This window comes from Elephas maximus, chromosome 10 (assembly GCF_024166365.1).
Source record: "Elephas maximus indicus isolate mEleMax1 chromosome 10, mEleMax1 primary haplotype, whole genome shotgun sequence".
Taxonomy (NCBI): domain Eukaryota; kingdom Metazoa; phylum Chordata; class Mammalia; order Proboscidea; family Elephantidae; genus Elephas; species Elephas maximus.
This window is the reverse complement of record NC_064828.1, coordinates 35,460,750-35,480,069: the sequence shown is the minus strand read 5'-3', so window position 1 is coordinate 35,480,069 and position 19,320 is coordinate 35,460,750. Positions and strand designations below refer to the sequence as shown.

The window sequence follows — 19,320 nt, the reverse complement described above, 5'->3', positions numbered from 1 at the left end:
AGGAGGTAGTATGGGGGGAACCGGCTGCTTCCTGGATCGGGGACAACGGAACGGGACTTAATGGCATAGAGGCGGGGCTTACAAAAGAACCGGTTGGTGATTCGCTACCGAGACACCTTAGCAAGGGATACAACTTGCTGCCGGTTCCTGAAGTTCCTATCGCTTCGCACTTTTCAGGCAATCCCGAAACTTCCCCTGCTTGAGCCGTTCTTTTTTCGCTGGCTTCAGTCGGCTCTTTCCGAAGCACGAACTCCATATCCCAGCGCGTTTGGGGTGTCTTCACGTCACAGATGTGGACCCCAGGCCTCCACACTCTCCCTCCAGGGTTTAGCTTCCGGAAGCCTCGTTGTCGTGGGGATGGCCCTTTGTAGACGACCCCTAGCCGCTCCCTCATCTTTTTAGGTGATCCCTGGCCCCTCCCCGCGGTCTTTGCAGACTCCCCCTAAAGCACCTGTTGGCCTCTATGAGCCTTTCCGCTTCCCGTGGGTTCCTTTAGTTGCCCCTTAGGCACCTCACTGCACGGATTGCCTAGGTTGTGTGTCCTCGTGGGGCCTCCCGCCCCTGGACTCAGGTCCAGGATGTGCACGACCGCCGCCTCCCATCCTCTTATCCGGGTTTATGAGTAACTGAGCTGAGTCCAAGGCCGGGACTTGCCACGTCTCGGGATCCTTGCCCGGGCTCTGTTGGGGAAGGGAGGGACAGTGACCTCGTTGTGCCCAGCGCAAAGGTCTGGGTCGGTGCTGCACTCCCTGCACTCCCTTAGGCGTGCGCGAGCTTTCATCCGCCCAGAGCGCCCTTTGGTAGTGAGGGGAGTGAGGGCCCTTAGTTCCCTTGGGCCTGTCTTCTGGGGCTCGCCTACCCTAAGATGATGAGGGTGTTTTCTGTCCTTCGGGCGACACCTCCTGGTCCCTAGACCACTAGGCCAGCGCCGGCCGTATGGGCATGCGATCTGTGCAGTCCTACAGAGCTCTTTATTTAGAAGTGCCCCACGCTTGGTTTAATGCTTTGCAGTCGCTGTCTTGAAATTCTTAATATTAACTCTGAACAAACGCCTGCATTTTCATTTTGTGCTGGGGCGCACAAATTATGTAGCCAATTCTGCAGGGCACCCATCCCCTGTTGCCAGATTACTTACTGTCTGTGCCCTATAACCTTAGGATTCCATGGTTTCTGGATTTTCCAGCCTGGACAGTCTGGAATCATTTTCAGAAATAATCTTTCCTTCCTCTTTGCCCTTTAAATTCGGTTCTTTAACCTGTAGATTCTTCAGCTGATTAGTTGAAACTGTTTCACAGTTACCGCCCAAGGTCGAATTTCCATTACTTCATGCCTCTCTCCCTCCGTTGATCTGCAGGAAGTATCCTCTTAATGTAGTGTTTATTCCTTAACCTACAAGTGATTCACTGTTGTTTATTGTTTCAAATACAGATTTTCAACCCTGGTTGTCTGTTTTATACCAACTTCATTTTTTGTTACTTCTGTCGAGTATATATGTCCACAAACGCCTTGCTTGTTTCCACCTCAGCTCCTTCCCAGGAGAATTTCTTATCTGCGAGAACGCGGGTGTCTCCACCAGCCAGACTCCCTCACATCCTTGCACTTTGACCCAGTAGCACCACTTCCAGAATTTGAGCCCAGACCTGCATAAAGATTTATGTTCAGCATAACACCACACACCGGTTGTGTGGAGTCGATTCCAACTCATAGTGATCCTGTAAGACAGAGTAGAACTGCCCCAAAGTTGCCAAGGAGCGCCTGGTAGATTCAAACTGCTGACCTTTTGTTTAGCAGCCATAGCCCTTAAACACTAGCCACCAGGGTTTCCATGTTCAGTATAGCAATTATTAATAACAGTGAAATACTGGAAGCAAAATAGATCTAAATACTCTACAGCATGGTATTAGTTAAATAACCTGTGGTCTACATGGTATAGACAGTAAAATACCATGCCATCATTAAAAACATACTGTAGTCTTCTATTTTTATACCATGGGTTATTGTAAAAACTATGTTGTTAAGTTAAAAAAAAAAAAAGTGGTGGTGAGGACTTCTGGCAACGCCGCCTGGTAGATGCAAAAACAATGGTTTCAATTTTGCATAAAGTCTAAAAATATCCGGGTTCCTTTTATCATTAAACAAATAATAAAATGAAGAAGGCCTTACATTAACCAATGACAAAGGTGTATTGTGAACAAAGGATTAGGAATATAATTTGTGCACCTGAGGGTCAGAAAAAAAAATCTGTTAAACTCACCTCCTTAATAATGAATTGTTGATTGTTTTTCTACCGCTTCTTATTTACTAATCCGGCTTAAACCTGAATAAAATCTTGTTAATTCAAATTGTAACATGGAACTTGTATATTATTGAGTAAAATATTTTAAAGTCACAGTAAATTTTTTTTAAACAATGCTGGGGTTTTATGACCAAAATGAGTCCTCTTTAACATCAAATCAAATGTTAAATAACATAGGATTTCATCTTTGGATCCATTGACTAATTTTTGTATGTAAAAGATTTTTAAGCTTATGAACTCTTGGTTTTGTCACTGTGACCTGTAATTTTCCAAATGTAAAGGCCTTTATATGTGTTCTATCGAGAGAAATAAAGTGGCATTTCTTTAGAAAATTGTAATTACTTAATATGTAATTAAAAGATAATTTTTATAAGCTCTGTTCACCTTCCCTCTCATGGTTTTGAAACTTCTCTGTGGCTTTAAGTGTAGTTGGGGAGAGTAGAGGCTGCCCAAATGAAAAGCACTTTATACAAATTGTCACCAAGCAACATGGCAAGTTTCAAAAGGATCCAGAGATGAAATCCTATGTTATTTTAGAACCAGTTCTGCTAATTGCAGGATCCTTGGTGGCACCGTGGTTAAAGCACTTGGCTGCTAACCAAAAGGTCGCTGATTGAAATCCACCAGCGCTCCTGGGAGAAAGATGTGGCAGCCTGTTTCCATAAAGATTTACAGCCTTGGAAACCCTATGGGGCTGTTCTTCTCTGTCCTATAGGATGCCTGTGAGTCAGAATTGAATCAAAGGCAGTGGCTTTGGTTTTTAATTTTGTTTTTCAGGTAATTGCTAAGTAAATGTCAGCAGGCTGACTTCCTGTTCGACCTGCCTTGGGCTGTTTCCTGTTCATTAACATCTCCACTAGAGGGCGGGCTGGGCTGGAGAAGAGAGAAGAAAAACGAATTTCTCTTTGTCTGGCTAGTCCCTCTCGTGCCAGTCCCCAGCCTGGTGACTGCACAAGGCTTTTGGGACATGGGCAACATGAAGGGAAAGTTTTGCTTTCTGAGTTGACTGATGCCCATGCATGTGTCTACATGGTCTTCTTGTAGCATTCTCTGTGTAGGAGGAAGAGGGAAAGTACTAATTTATCTGGGAATTTAAAGTGTGTTGACTATAAGGCAATTGAGTAATTATGAGATATTCTAATACTCTCGTGTCCCGTGTTGCTAAGAACCAGAGCATTTTGTGTGGAGGACAGGAGTTACAGATGTAATAGAGAAGAGGCTAAAACCCTGTAACCTTGAGTTTGAATAGGGAGTATCAGCATGAACTAATACTTTTATTTATATGTTTTATTTTCCTATCTTTGTCCACTGAAAAGGTCTAGAAACAATGATCAATCCAGTAGCCATGAACACTTCTGGCACTGAGACTGTGGTCTTAAAATGCCATTTCCCACCAGAAGAAACCAGATTTTCTTGGAGAAATGTTTGATTCCAGGTCTGGGGCAGGAAATGTACAAGATTTTTTTTTTTTTATATACCAGATAGCAGGGAAGTCAGCAAAGAATATTATGGTCATGTCAAAAGGACTCAGGAGCCAAGTTCCCATGGCCAAAGATAGGACAATTTGAGCATAATAAGGATAATTTAATACACATTGAAAAACAAAACCAGTTGCCATTGAGTTGATTCTAACTTATGGCAACCCCATGTGTTTCAGAGTACTCCACAGGGTGTTCAATGACGGTGATCTTCCAGAAGTCGGTCAACAGTCCTTTCTTCCAAGGCACCTCTAGGTGGATTCGAACTACTAGCTTCTCGGTTAGTAGCCAAGCACTTAACCGTTTGCGCCACCCAGGGGCTCCTAATAAACATTAAATATGTTCAAATCCATGACTTTGTATATTTGTATAACTAAGTGGTCACTTTTCTTAAAGAATAATAGGAAACCAAATCATTACCTTGAAGATGGTAAATAAAGGAAAAGAATCAAGCAGTTATCTTGCTGTTTCTGTATATATTGAACCACCTGGTAATGAAATAGAAGATGAAGGAAAGTATGATACTTTGTAAAAGTATTCCAGCTATTATGACCAAATGCAGCTGCCTTACAACCCCTAGTGAATGAGTCAATCTACGAATTGAGCATCTAGGCCTTCATTCCTTGACAGGTAAATTGAAAGAAAGAACCTGTAGATTAAGAGACAAGACATGAAATTTTTGAAAAATCGGAAAGGGTAAACTATAGTGTCTAGAGATGCACATTTGGGTGTGGTAAAACTATAAAGAAATGCAAGGAAATGATTACCACTCACCACAGTGGATACTTATGGCAGGAGGAAGTGTGCTGTGATTGGGATGGGGAGCACAGGCAAGGGGCTTTGGTGTCCGGCAAAGTTTCATTTCTTTCCCTGGGTGATGATTTTACAAAGTGTGTCGCTTCTAACGGCACCTTCGTAACTGTGGTTCTTTCTGCACCAGGAGCTAGGTCAGTTCTCACAATTTAAAAGGACACCGTCCTTCAGGCTGCCAAAGAGGCAGACACCAGCTGCAAGTTTGGGAGTCCATATGGCACCCTCCCTTCTGACCTGCTGGCTACGAATTTGGAGTTTCCCTCTCCTTCAGGTCGCCAGACACAAGCCTGGAAGTCCCACCTCAGCCCCCTCACTTCTGATCTACTGGGTCCCATTAGTCCTTTGTGTTGGATAATTTGCTGAAAGGACTCACAGAACTTACAGAAGTGGTATACATAACTGTCGTAGTCATCTAGTGCTGCCATAACAGAAATACCACAAGTGGATGGCTTTAACAAAGAGAAATTTATTTCCTCACAATAAAGTAGGCTAAAAGTCCAAATTCAGGGTGTTAGGTCCAGGGGAAGCCTTACTCTTTTTTCTGTCAGCCTTCTCATCAATCTTTTGGCAGACTAGGAGATTCTCCTGGCAGGGACCCAGGGTCCAAAGGACATGCTCTGCTCCCAGCACTGCTTTCTTGGTGGTATGAGGTCCCCCCTCTCTGCTTTTTTCCTTTTTATCTCTTGAGAGATAAAAGGTAGTGCAGGCCACACCCCAGGGAAACTCCATTTGCATTGGATCAGGGATGAGACCTGGGTAAGGGTGTTACAATTCTACCCTAATCTACTTTAACATAAAATTATAATCACAAAACAGAGGACAACCACACAATACTGGGAATCTTGGGCTAACCAAGTTAACACATATTTTGGGCGGACACAATTCAATCCATGACAATAAGGGTACAGCTTTAATTGTAATCAAAGGGATACAAATTGATGCATCTGAGGAAGTCTGGGAGGATTACCAGCATGGAGCTTCCATGTCCCAAGGGACCACTACCCTTCTGTATGCATTGATGTCTTTCACCAACCAGGAATCCCATGGATCTTCCAAGTCCACAGCCTCTATTGGCTTCATCACAATTGGTTGAATTAGCCACCACCCCCCACCTTGTTAGGTGCGGTCGAGTTGGCTCCCACTTATTATGACCTTACCTATGACAGAACGAAATGTTGCTTGGTCCGGCACCATCTTCACAATAGTGGATATATTTGAGCCCATTGTTGCTGCCACTGTGTCAATCCATCTAGTTGAAGGCCTTCCTCTTTTTCGCTGACCCACTACTTTACCAAGCATGATGTCCTTCTCTAGGGATTGGTTCCTCCTGATAATATGTCCATAGTAAGCAAGATGAAGTCTCACCATCCTTGCTTCTAAGGAGTATTCTGGCTTTACTTTCTCCAAGGCAGGTTTGTTTGTTTTTCAGAGTCCATGGTATATTCAATATTCTTTGCCAACACCATAGTTCAAATGTGTCAAAATACGACTAGGGAAGGGCTGCCTCCTTAAAGGAGAGTTAACTTTGGTTATGTGGATGGAGTAGAGCTTTTGGGACCTTCATCTGCTGTTGTGGCATGACTCAAAATGGGAAGTAACAGCTGCAAACATCCATTAGTAATCAGAATGTGGAATGTACAAAGTATCAATCAAGGAAAATTGGGAATTGTCAAAAATGAAATGGAGCACTTGAAGATAATACTCTAGCATTAGTGAGCTGAAATGGACTGGTCTTGGCCATTTTGAATTGGACAATCCTATGGTCCACCATGCCAGGAATGACAAATTGAAGAGGGATGGTGTTGCCCTCCTTGTCAAAAAGAACATTTCAAGATCTATCCTGAAAGACAATGCTGTCAGTGATAGAATAATATCCATATGCCCACAAGAAGTCCAGTTAATCTGACTACTATTCAAATTTACCACTAATGCCAAAGAGATTGAAGATTTTTACAAACCACTGCAGTGTGAAATTGATCACACTTGCAATCAAGATGCATTGATAAATACTGGAGATTGGAATGTGAAAGTTGGAAATAAACAGGAAGGATCAGTAGTTGGAAAATACCACCTTGGTAACAGAAACAATGCAGGAAATCACATGATAGAATTCCCTCCCCTGAAGTTAGTTAATTTCAGTCCATGTGGTGGTCTTTCTGGAGTCCTGGTGGCACAGTGTTTAAAGCGCTTGGCTGCTAACCAAAAGGTTCGAACCCACCAGCTGCTCCTCGGGAGAAAGATGTGGCAGAGTCTATAAAGATTACAGCCTTGGAACCCCTATGAAGCAGTTCTACTCTGTCCTATAGGGTCTCTTATGAGTAGAAATCAACTTGATGGTAACAGGTGGTCTTTCTGGTCAGTCCAGCCCCCACCCAGGTGTGATTCCCAGGTGTGATCTAGAGATCTAGATAACAAAGGCACTTTAAATACTCGGGAAATTCCAAGGGTTTAGAGCTATCTTTCAAGGACCAAGGACAAAGGCCAAATTATCAGAGGTAAAGTAATTCTTTACCCCACACAGTGATAGTCACTTTGTAATACTTTATTAAACTATACATTTGCTTTGTGCGGTTTTATTTTAAAATAAAAAGGTTAATTAAAAATCTGCTAATCATGTTTTATTATTTATCTGGAGCTGTAAGGGCATGCAGCCCAAATTCATTCTCATTGACAAAATCATTTTTAAGGCTAACACCTTCCTGTCACCATGCACTTAGATAGACAAAAAGTGCCTGGAACCCCATTTCTGTGCCTTTTACCTGGAGGGACTTATTTCCAAGTCTCTTTTCTTTCCCCTCTAAATTTTATTTATGTTACTCGTTTTTCTCTTAAACTGTAACATCAGTAATATAAAATGTTGACTTACAGGGCCAATTCTAATTGATACAGGATGGAAAGTTGATGATGGCTAACATACTACATTAAATGGTTACTTGGTGCCAGGCACAGTTCTGAGGTCCTTACATTCACTGACTTGTAATCCTCCCAACAACACAATGAAGTGTGTTTTAGGGTAAAAAACATCACAAAGTTTAGTAAAGCAAAAAAGAAAGTTTTATTCGGCATATATTCAAAAAGGCAAAAGTGGGAAAACAGACAAGCATGCTGCTAGAGCCATGTCTGCCTGAGTCCAAGGAATGTTACAGAATCATCAGTATATATTAATACTACAAATGGGCAAAACCATTGAAAGCTTCACCTCTTCACAGATTGCTAGAAACTGCTAAATCTCTGTGATTCTACATTTGGAATCGTCTTTCTTAACAATGATTGGTACAGGTTTCAGTCAGGAGGGTCCTCATTGGTCCAACAAATTTCCTATCCACTAAATGCTAATAGAAAAAGATAAGAGTAGAAAGTCTTTTGTGTTCTGTTTGATTGGTTTATGTGAAAGATTCCCTAAAAGATATTTTCCAAGATTGTCCTAGCTATTGTCTTTATATGTCAGGGCTCGGTTGATGTGTCCTTGTGAGTTCAGCTCCACAGCTGGTCACATTCTCTATGCTCAAAAACAGAGAATAATGACTCCAATATTATTTCCTAAATCACGTGTAGATAAAAAAAAACCTCTTGCCAAGTGTATTCGATTCTGACTCATAGTGACCCCATAGGACAGAGTAGAACTGCCCCCTAGGGTTTCCAAGGAGCACTGTCAACATTTTGGTCAACAGAGCTCTTTACTGTGCCACCAGGGCTCCATGAGGTGTACATACATCTCCACTTTACAGATAAAGTAAATGGGAGGTTAGGCGATAAATCAGGCAGTCTCCTATGGGCCTAACATCTGTGTTAGACTGCTTCTGATGGTATTGGTTCAGTTATCACATGCTGTTTATGAAGTTGTCGACTTAGCTGTATATTTTAAGTGCAATGTGCTCCATTGCTGTTTCACCTGTGACCCACTGTGACCTTTAGATTCTTTCTGTTCTACTTATACATCGTAGCTGGTCATTGGTTGTTTTCTATGAGAACACTTGATGTTTCCTCCTCCAATTCTTTCCTTTGAGGGAATTTTTCAATAATTCCATTTTATTTATTGAAGTTTGCTATTGTTTTCTGAGTACAGGCTCCCATCTTACCCACCTCGGTTTATCTCTGTGTTCACTGAGCCTGATCCAGGTCACAGGAGAGGTTATGCTCAGCTGATGCCCACTGATTCATGCGGGGTCACTGTCTCTTTCTGTTTTCCCTTCAAAGTTGATTTCAGAGGAGTTTACACTAAGTCCTTATTCCTCAGCAGCATCGGCATCATCGGAGCTTGGAAGAAAGGCAGAACCTCCAGGTCATCCCAGACTTGCTGAATGAGAATCTGCATTTTAACAAGATGCCCAGGTGATTCATATGTGCTTTAAATTTTGAGGAGCATGCAGCAGTTAAAACCTCAGCTGCTAACCAAAAGGTCAGCGGTTCGAATCTACCAGCCACTTCTTGGAAACCTTATGGCGCAGTTCTACTCTGTCCTACAGGGTCGCTATGAGTCAGAATCAACTGGACAGCAACAGATTTTTTTTTTAAGGTTCCTATGGTTGTTTTTTTTTTTTTTATAGTTAGGAAACCCTGGTTGCGTAGTGGTTAAGTGCTATAGCTGCTAACCAAAGGGTTGGCAGTTTGAATCCGCCAGGTGGTCCTTGGAAACTCAGTGGGGCAGTTCTACTCTGTCCTACAGGGTTGCTATGAGTCGGAATCAACTGGGCAGCAATAGGTTTTTTTTTTTTAAGGTCCTATAGTTGTTAAGGGGCCCTAGTGGCATAGTGGTTAAGAGCTCAGCTGCTAACCAAAAGGTCAGCAGTTCGAATCCACCAGTCGCTCCTTGGAAACTCTAAGGGGCAGTTCTACTCTGTCTTCTAGGGTCCTTATGAATCGGAATCGACTCAAAGGAATCCAACAACAACAGTTCTTAAAGTCTGTGGGGCTCTGAGAGACATGCCTGTGTACTTATCTTTGCCCCTACTGTTTACTGTGTTGCCTTGCGGTAATTACTTGGCCCCTCTGTCCTTCGTTTCTTAAACCGCAAAATGGCACCTCCCTCAAAGGGTTGCGCTTTGAACTGTGCCTGGAACACATCAAGTCCTATAGAAGTGTGAGCTGTCTCACTACTGAATACACTTTCATGAATACTTTGCGAATCCCAGTTCCAGGTAAGGCAAGGGAAGAACAGATTGGACAGCCATGGCAATACAAATGGGCTTTGCTGGAGAATGGGGTTATAGAGGTGTCTGCCTCAGGCCTGGGAGACAGTGAAGGTGTGTCTGAGTGGGAGAGCACAGATTTTAGATCTGGAGTGCATACTGAGCAGCTTGAGAGGCCCCCACCTTTTTAAGATCTCAGGACATAGAATGGAGAGTGCCTTTTCCTAGCAATTCCTACTTATGTGACCTGGTGGTAAGAGCTGCCTCTGTGATAGATCCTTGATACCACCAGGCTGTGCCAGGGACGATGGGGTGGCAGCTACTTGGAGGGGCTGGAAGAAGATTGTGGGATTGGGATTAGAGGGAAGCCTGTGAAGACAGGCAGGAAATGAAAACAACACAAATGTTATGCAAAATAAACGAGCATCTCTTATTATTGAACAGTGGCCTGGTCTAATGGCACCCAGAAGATGTTAGTTATATCAAAGTTGCTCATATTTTTTGCAAGCCTGCTGGCTCTGCTATTACTAGATGGGGAGTGCTGTGCTCTCTCCTTGGCCTGGAGCTTCAGGTCACATTCTGCACACGCGTCCCTCCAGGGCCTCCAGCTCAGCCAACACCTCCTTGGGTAGATCCTGGTTGACCTGCTCTGTCAGGTAGCTCCGAATATCACGAACTTCCTGTTTCCAGAAGTCCTTGGGGAGTGAGAACAGCTGGGTGGTATCTATGGCTCCCAGGCCACTGAGATCCAAGGCCCCTTCCTTTGGCACCAGCCCAATGGGCGTCTCTCGGGCACTGTCCTCTCCCTCTAGCCGCCGGCAGATCCAGTCTAGCACACGAGCATTCTCCCCAAAGCCTGGCCACAGGAAGCGGCCCGCCTCATCGCGCCGGAACCAGTTGACATGGAAGATGCGGGGCAGCCGAGCCCCCTTGCGCTCCTCCATGCTCAGCCAGTGTTCTAGGTAGCGCCCAAAGTTGTAGCCGAAAAAGGGCCGCATGGCAAACGGGTCGTGCATGATGATCTTCCCTGGAGAGGGAAGCACTATGGGTAAGAGATCTTCCTCCTTACTGGGCAAGGGAAGGGTACCCAGCTGGAAGAAGCTGTGAAATGTTCGAGGTTCTGAAATATCCTCAGGGCAGGGCAAAGAGAAGGGATTGATGGGGAAAAGATAGAACCGGGAAGGGATGGGACCATTAAAGATGGCAGGCATGGACAGGAAGAGGGTTTATCTCAGGAAGGGAGGTAGGACGATGAGGGCACACAGACAAGAGTGAGCAATGGGAAGGGTAATCACCTTTGTGTTCAGCTGCAGCAGTAGACTCGGAGCGCATGGCACTGCCCACAAACACGCCATGGCGCCAATTGAAGGCCTCATATACCAGGGGTACCCCTAGAATACCAATGCAGAGGGTCACAGGCAGCCCTTTCCTTTGGAACCTCACTTCATCCCTTCTGGTGATCTTGACTCCTAGTCTCCCTCTCCTAGGATCTCATCGCTCTCCTTTTCTGACCCCGTGTCTCCTCCTGTTTTTGCATCTACCAGGGGAAAACTCTGGAGATAGACAGCTACAGCTGGGGATCCAGGCCAAGGCTCCCTGAGCTTGAAATACGAGAGAAATGGCCCTAGATCTAGAGCCAGACCTTCTACCAAGAAGGTAGCCCCTTAAGGCATGGAGCCCACACATTGTTTACCTTTAGGTCTTCGGCCTCCAAAGATGATGGCGTCAATGGGGACTCCTTCAGGAGCCTCCCAAGCTGGGTCCATGATGGGGCACTGGCGAGCCGGGGCACAAAAGCGAGAATTGGGATGTGCACAGGGCTCCTTGTCACCTGGCAAAGAAAATGCAAACACTATCACTTCAAGGGGCGTGCCTGCCCCCAACACACACACACACACACACACACACACACACACACACACACACACACGCATGTACTCTTGCACAATTTCGTTTTGCCTCATCAGCTCCCCACAACCTCATATGGTAAGGTGCAGGGTGAATGGAGCCAAGATATCTTTCCCCAAATGGGCAGGCTATTTGTCCATCTTGGTGCTGCCAGCTGAGCTACATGGGACAAAAGTGGGAAGGCGATTGGAGATCATCAGGGAACTAATGTTTATGCCAATAAATAGCCACTTGGCATTGACCTGGGCTCAAGGGAAGGGGGTTAGATATTGATGTAAATCTATTATGGAATTTTCCCCCCAGAAACTATTTCTTTATTTATGGGCTTATTATTTAAATAAACATCCAAGCCTAACACAAAAGCTGAGACTGTCAGGTCAATATTTTAGACAATTGACCTTCTATCAGCAAACAGGAAGAAAAAATCTCCTAAGCTATCAAAATGCAAACAAGAATTGATTTTAAAGCTAACAGAATTTGGGTAATTTCCTCAGCCCTGCTCAGACCATTTAGCAACTTCAGGTGCCCTGGAGAGGGGTTGGGGTACCACCATGCGGGGCTCCTGAATGGGCTTTGGGTCTTCTCCACTAGAGGTTGCTGGGCAGACCTGCGGGGTGGGGGAGTCACAGAGCCAGCACCCTCCTGTCTCCGCCCCCAGCTCCCGCCTCCTCTCTCAGATAAGAGCCATCCCTGATGCTTCTCCCTTGAACTCCCATCTGGCCCCGATTCAGGACCCTAGCACAGAGTATTGTTCTGGAAACTCAAGCTGAGCACATAGCGCCCTAGTTACAACCCTGACTCTAGAGATGATGAAAGGGTTGGGGAACTAGCCTGTGGGGAGAGATTAAAGTTTCTTGGATTTCTCAGTTGGGTGGGAAGGCTGAGGGGGCTTAATGATGGTGTCTGAGAAGATGAAGGGTGATCAGATGAGGAGGGTAACTGTGAGGCCGGCCTGGCACACTTGAGTATAGGCTTTGGTGACCACAAGGCTCGCCCCCTTGTCATGCTCTTCTTTGCTCACAGTCCTAGGTCTCTGGGGCTCTGACTGTAGAATGAATGCTACTAAAAGCTGAAGGTCCAGAGTGTGGCGCTGGGGGCAGCATGGAGCCATAAGTCCCCTGGGGTAATGGCAGGGTTGAAAGACTAGCTTCTGGGAAAGGCTAAAGAGCTGGTCTGAATTAATTTGGAAGAAAGATCAGGGTGTATGTGTTGAAGGAACACGGGAAGGGGGACGGAGAGGGTAACAGTAATATTGACCTTTAGGTTATGGTTATTATACAGGGGATGGTGGGAGCCAAGTGGCAGAAGAAAAGGTGGGGGTGGGGACAGAGTAGGAGGCAGGCTTCCATCTTCCCTAACAGGTCAGACTTTATGGGGTGTGGTTTCAGCCCAATTCTTTTTGTAATAATTTTCAAACCAGTCCTTCATCTTCTTTTTTTTCCCCTTCCTTCTTATATTTCATGGAGCCCTGGTGGAGCAGTGGTTAAAGAGCTCAGCTGCTTACTGAAATGTTGGCAGTTCAAACCTACCAGCTGCTTCTCAGGAGAAAGATGTGGCAATCTGCTTCTGTGAAGATCTTCAGCCTTGGAAAACACTATGGGGCAGTTCTACCCTGTCCTATAGAGTTACTATGAGCTGGAACCGACTCCATGGCAATGTGTTTTTTGTTTGGGTTTTTCTTATATTTATTAAGAATTTATTATGCATTTGGTGCTGTGTTAAGCCCTTTGCATGCATTATCTAAATTTAATTCTCAACAACCTTATGAGATAGGTACTATAATAATTACCCCCATTTAACTAACGGGAAAACTGAAGCTTAGGAAGGTTAAGCACTTAGCCAAGTCACAAAACCAAAAAGCAGTGCAGTTGGGACATGAACTATGATCTTGACTGGGGTTGGAAAACTACAAACATTTACAACTTCCTGCGCTTTCCAGAGGTCCTGGAACATGGCTGGAGGCTGTGGAGAAGGCTTTCACATCACGAAGGTGCTAAGCCTGGGAAACTGTCAGGACTCCTCATCTGACATACCGGGTTTCCAGGGTTTGCCCAGCCAGGAGGTCACGGTAACGCCAGGTGCAAGAGGCTGGTCAATACCCTCCCAGTACACGCCGCCATCACTGGTCTCAGCCACATTGGTGAAGAGAGTGTTACTCTGGATCGTGGCCATGGCATTGGGATTGGTGGTGGCAGAGGTGCCAGGGGCCACCCCGAAGAAGCCGTTCTCAGGGTTGATGGCCCGAAGTCGACCTGTTGGGAGGAGAGGTGAAAGAAAGGAAGGACGAACCAGGACAAGTTGAGAAGTGAGACCTAGGGAGGTCCTGTTCCACCCCTCCCTGTCCTGAGCTGGTTTGTGGGGAAAGCCTCTGCCTATAGAATGGCTAGGCTACACAGAGTTATGGGACAGGGTCAAGCTGCTCAAGGGAAGCTCTGTCAGAGCTTACCACGAACAGTGGGGGAGGGACTCCTATGTGATGGCAAGAGCCAGAACTCAGAGTGTGGTCCAAGAGCCTCTCACCTTCGCTGTCAAACCTCATCCAGGCGATGTCATCTCCCACACATTCCACTTTCCAGCCTGGCAGTGCGGGCTGCATCATGGCCAGGTTGGTCTTGCCACAGGCACTGGGGAAGGCGGCGGCCACATAGCGCTTCTTTCCGGCAGGGTTGGTGATGCCCAAGATCTGCATGTTGGGGAGACAGGAAACAAGGAGTCAGTCACCAAAGGTCAGGGTAGTGTGCATGGGGAAGGACAGCTAGGGGTTCACGGGGAGGGCCAATGTTGATTCACTAAATAGGAGCACAGCCTTGCCGTCAGCAAGAGGGACCCGATATTCAGCAGCCTGGGACCAAAGCTTTGGGCAGAGTCCCTGCCCACCAGCCTGGCACCACCTGGCAGGGGGGAGGCAAGGCTGAGGCAGACCAGCCAGGCCCTGCCCCAACCCTGCCCCCCACGGCTGCCCGGATCCTCACCAGGCCCTCACCAGCATGTGCTCCGCCAGCCAGCCCTCATCCCGGGCCAGCCGAGAGGCGATGCGCAGGGCAAAGCACTTCTTGCCCAGCAGGGAGTTGCCACCATAGCCGCTGCCGAAGGAGATGATCTCCCGCTGGTCAGGCACGTGGCCAATCAGGGTTTTCTCTGGGTTGCACGGCCACTGGCTCACTGGCTCCCCTGGGGACAATGGGGTCATGGGACTGCTGGCAGGGGTATCAGAAAGTGGGGTGTTGGGGTCCGGAGGTATCAGGGATTGGCAGGAGATACTTGGGAACTGTGGTGGTGCCAAAGGGTGGCTAAAGCCCCCACCTCATATTACCCACCAGCTCCCATGCCCCTACTCTTTGACGTGGTCCACTGACTTTTCTTAATCTTCTGCGTACTCCTCTGCAAACAGCCTCACCCCCGGCCCAGACTGCTGCCCTGGATCTTGGGAATTAGGTTTTCAGAGAGGGTGAGTAGGATTTGAGGTTCCCTAAATTTTTTTTTTTTTTTTTTTTATGAATACAGCAGGAAGACCTCCGTGTCCTCCCTTGGGCAGAGTACGTGCTTACATTGCCCAGTGAGGGGCTGACCCACGGAGTGCAGACATTTCACAAAGTCGCCATCTCCCAGAGCACGAAGCACGGGTGTCCCCAGCCGGGTCATAATACGCATGCTTGCTACCACGTAGGCAGAGTCAGTGAGCTGCACCCCAATGCGGGAGAGTGGGGAGCCCACGGGACCCATGCTGAAGGGAAGCACGTACATGGTGCGGCCTGTGGAGGAGAATATCACCTGGATAAAGGGTCCCAACCCTGTTCATACCTCCAGTGCCCCTGCCTCTGTATCCCTGTGCTGATTACCCTGCATGCAGCCTGGAAACCTCTCATCCACGGCTTGCTGGAACTCAGCAGGGGACATCCAGTTGCCCAGCTGCCCACGGGCCCCACCAGCTGGGAGGGGCACTGTGTCCCGTTGAGAAGGAGTTACGATCACTGTCTTGCTCTCTACTCGTGCCACATCCTTGGGGTCTGTGCGGGCCAGCCAGCTGGGGGAGAGGGGAGTATCAGGTAGATGGTGGCCAGCAGATCTCCCTCATCCCCAGATCCTCTTCTTCAGGTCCAATTTGTTCTACGTCCTTGTGATGGCCTATTTCCCCCCATCCAAAAGCATCTCAGACCCTTCCTCCTGGTTTTGTCCCATCTAGGGGGTGGCATACCATGGCCCAGCCCGCTCGGCGACTCAGCCCCTGGGAAAAACTACTTGAGCTCATGAGTTTAAAAAAAAAAAAATTGCAAAAGCTCTTATTTATATCAGCTTCTTCATTTAATGTCAAGATACTGATCAATTCCAGTTCCTGATTCTGTTTCCCCCAAAGCTCTCATTCTTGCTGACTCCATTGGAATAAAAAAAAAAAAACCACTGCCGTTGAGTCGATTCCATTGGGATAGTCCAGTTAAATCTGGCTTTGTCTTGGTAAACACAAATGGCTTTAGTCCAGGCACCTACCCCCATCTCAGGGGTTGCTGGGCCCAGGAAGGAGCTTACCAGTTACTGTACTTGGGGAGCTTTCGGACAAGGCCTTGTTGCTCCAGCAGGGTCAGTATGGCAGTATTCTCGGCCTCGGTTCCATCACAGATGTGGATGCCCTCTGGTTGGCACAAACGGGCGCTGCGTTCCACAAAGTCTCGTACACCCTCAGGTAGCTGGCCCAGATCGCCACTGAGTACTTGAAGGGTCTGGAGGCTGCGGCGTGATGCCCAGCCCCAGGGGCTCAGCACATGCCAGTTAAGCCTGTGAAAAAAAAAGACAGGGAGGTAATGAGCCAAGTGCTCTAAGTGCTACGGTGGAGGTTGGGCAAGTGTGGGGGGTGGGACAGACAAAAAGCTTGGCGGAAAGCAGTCTGCGTTGAGGCCCCATGAAGAGTAGGTTGGAATTGGAGTGGGGGATGGCTTCAGGCCACATGTACCTTGTGGCCTTCATGAGGCTTAATGAGAGCATCTCCTGGTTAAGTGACACTGGTCTGGCTAAAGGAGTATAAAGGCACGTGCCTGGCTATGTGGAAGTGTCTGTGTAGGCATACTGATGTGTTATTATTATGTGCATAGCCCATGCCTATGTTTAACCATGTCTGGTCAATGTCTGAAATGGGCAGGTGCCCCAGGGCCCATGGCTCTAGAAACTGTGCCCAGGTGACAGTTTCATGTATCTGGTGTTTAAGCTCTTAGCCCTGTTCTTTCCATTCTCAAGTACAGTTTTTTGTAAGTTAAAATGGCAGCTGTTTTTATTTTTTTCTTCTGGTGTGTATGCTGTAGGGTTATGAAAGCCCTGAGCAAACTGAAGTTCTTTGAGGTAACCCAGCCCTCTTCTAGCCCCAGCTTTCTAATTAGGCTCTTGCACAGAGAGGGGGTGACTGGGTGTTGGAATTCTGGGCACCCAGTCTGCTGCTGCCCACCCGGGCCAACAGGATTGTGTAAAACGTTGCTGTTAGGTAGGTAGTTTTGAACTGTGTGGAAGGTTAACTGTTGGGGAATGAGTGTGACTGCTTGGGATTCATACCCCAACTCCCAGGAGGGCATGGTCCCTGTTGTCTGTCCTCTCATGTCCCTGGGAGAGGGAGAAGCAGGGTCTGCTCTGATTGGACTGGGTCCAGGGTGAAGTGATCCAGAGAGAGCAAAGGCCATGAGAGAGAAGTTGCCCTCCTCCTATGCCAGGGCCTCACCCACCAGAAAACTGTGCCCCACACACCCAGGACCATGTGATTCTGTCCCTCCCCTGGCTCCTTTCTAGAGGCCACATGCCTAGCAAGTTTGGTATCGGTGGTACGGTGGGACATCAGCTTACAGGAAATTCAGACTCAGGGGGGTGTAAGCCTAGGGATGGGAGAAAGCTACATGTTCAGATCTTGGCTGTGGTATCTTGAGCCTGGCTAGGATGGGAGCTGGGGTGGCTTCCACGAGTCACAGCAGGATGGAAACTCAGTGTAGCCCCAAAGGCAGGGAAGGAGGACTGCTGGGACCTGGGTCTGTACTTACCTCAGACAATTCCTCCCCACCCGCCAGCATTAGTTTTAAAGACACTAGTTTTTTTTTTTTAGTCTTGGGGAGTGGAGCCCTCTGGAGCAGTGGTTAAGAGCTCAGCTGCTAACCAAAAGGTTGGTAGCTGGAATCCACAAGCTGCTTCTTGGAAACCTTATGGGGCAGTTCTACTCTTTCCTATAGGGTCGCTAGGAGTCGGAATCCACTTGACCCCACCGGATGAGTCTTGGGGAGAGTCTCTCTTCACCTGGAATCTGGTTCAGGAAGCCACTCCTTCACCCCCCCCCCCAAGTCCTCTAAGCGGACCTTCTCCCTTTCCTGTTCTCCAGAGACCACCAGGAAGACATGGGGTCAGCGGCAGACTCTGGGACAAAAGCTGGGGAGACAGGAGGCCATAGAAGGAAGACAAGGGCTCCCGTTCTAGACAGGAGAAGCCAGCCAGCCATATACGAAATGAAGGCAACTTGGACCCCTCCTCCCACCTTGCTTCCCTTCCTCCCCGGCCCCAGTTCTCTCTGGCAGCGCCGGGCTTCCCGCCAGGTTCCAGCCTCGGAGGAGGCCGGGAATGGATGTTTGCCTTCTACCTTCTTTAGGGAGCTCTGAGCTCTGTTCCCCAGAGACTCAAGCACCCTTGACCCCTGGGCCCTATTGCTCCTCACAGCAACATGGGGTGCGGGCTGGGAGACCCTGCTAGGGGTCTGAAAGTTCCAAATGGGAAGGAAAGGAGAGTACACGCATACAGGGCTCAGCGGGGACCTCTGAACAGCGAGGAGGGGAAAGGAAGTTCTGTGAGTGGCAGACAGAGACCGCGCGGTCAGAGACGAGCAAGGCAGGGAGGGGGAGGCGGGGACGAAAGCGAGGAGGCCAGGAGCGGCGAGGCAGCCCCAGACCTCGGGAGAGACGCACGGCCAGTGGGCCGTGGGCCCCCTGCCTCCTCCTCCGCCGATGGGAAAGCAGGCGGAGGTGGGCGATGAAGGCAGCAAAACTGGCAGCCCCAAGGGGGCCAGCGCGGCGAAAGGTGCAGGTCGCCCCGGGCTGGGGGTCACTCACCGCAGGCCGGGGCGGTACGCAGCGGCCATGGCACCTGGACGGGGGCTGCGGGGTGGCCACGAAAACCGAGCGGAGCCGGGGAGATGTGGAAGGCGGGGAAGGAGGGAGCGCGGCGAAGGGAGCAGGAGCTGGGGCGGGAGGTGCTTAAAAAGGAGGCGGGCGGGCGGGAGGGCGCAGGAGGCGGAACCCAGCAGGGCCGGCGCGACCCTCCCCGCCCCGCCGGCAAGCCAGCTCCCCCGACCCCCGGCTCCAGGCCCTAGGCCCGCCCAGTCTACGCCCCAGAACCGGCCTCGCGGCCCCTAGCCCCATCTCGCATTGGAGGACTGGGTCCGCTCGACGGCCCCTCCCCGAGGCCCGCCCCTCGCTCAGCCTCGCCCCTCTGTATATGATGTAACTTTGAGGACTCTTGCTCCCGGGGGATGGCGACTGGGAGACACTGGTTGGCAAACAAACTAGGGACGTGGGGGCGAGGCAGGAGGAGGGAGCTCATGGGGACTGGACATCTAGAAGCTCCGGGGTTGGGCATCGCCTTTCCAGTTCTTCCTGGGGACTGGACACTCTAAGCTTTTCTGTTTGCCAAGGTCCCAATGCTAAGGTCCTCTTAGGCCCCGACCCTCAACCCCCTGTTGTCT

At 48.4% G+C, this 19,320-nt stretch overlaps 1 protein-coding gene across 2 annotated transcripts; it reads right to left on the bottom strand.

Moving 5' to 3' along the window:
• Positions 1-7,651: 7,651 nt before the first annotated feature.
• On the bottom strand, positions 7,652-18,825 carry PCK2 (phosphoenolpyruvate carboxykinase 2, mitochondrial). 2 transcript variants are annotated; one of them, XM_049898717.1, is made up of 10 exons: positions 18,689-18,825; positions 16,149-16,394; positions 15,464-15,648; positions 15,173-15,376; positions 14,608-14,795; positions 14,145-14,307; positions 13,658-13,876; positions 11,410-11,547; positions 11,012-11,107; positions 7,652-10,743 (listed from the first exon to the last, which is right to left on the bottom strand). In XM_049898717.1, the coding sequence occupies exons 1-10, from the start codon at positions 18,715-18,717 to the stop codon at positions 10,289-10,291; spliced, it is 1,923 nt and encodes a 640-aa protein (XP_049754674.1). In that variant the 5' UTR covers positions 18,718-18,825; the 3' UTR covers positions 7,652-10,288. The 2 variants fall into 2 exon arrangements, with proteins under 2 accessions (XP_049754674.1, XP_049754673.1); XM_049898716.1 differs by lacking the exon at positions 15,173-15,376 and having other exon boundaries at positions 18,689-18,799.
• Between the last annotated feature and the right edge of the window lie 495 nt (positions 18,826-19,320).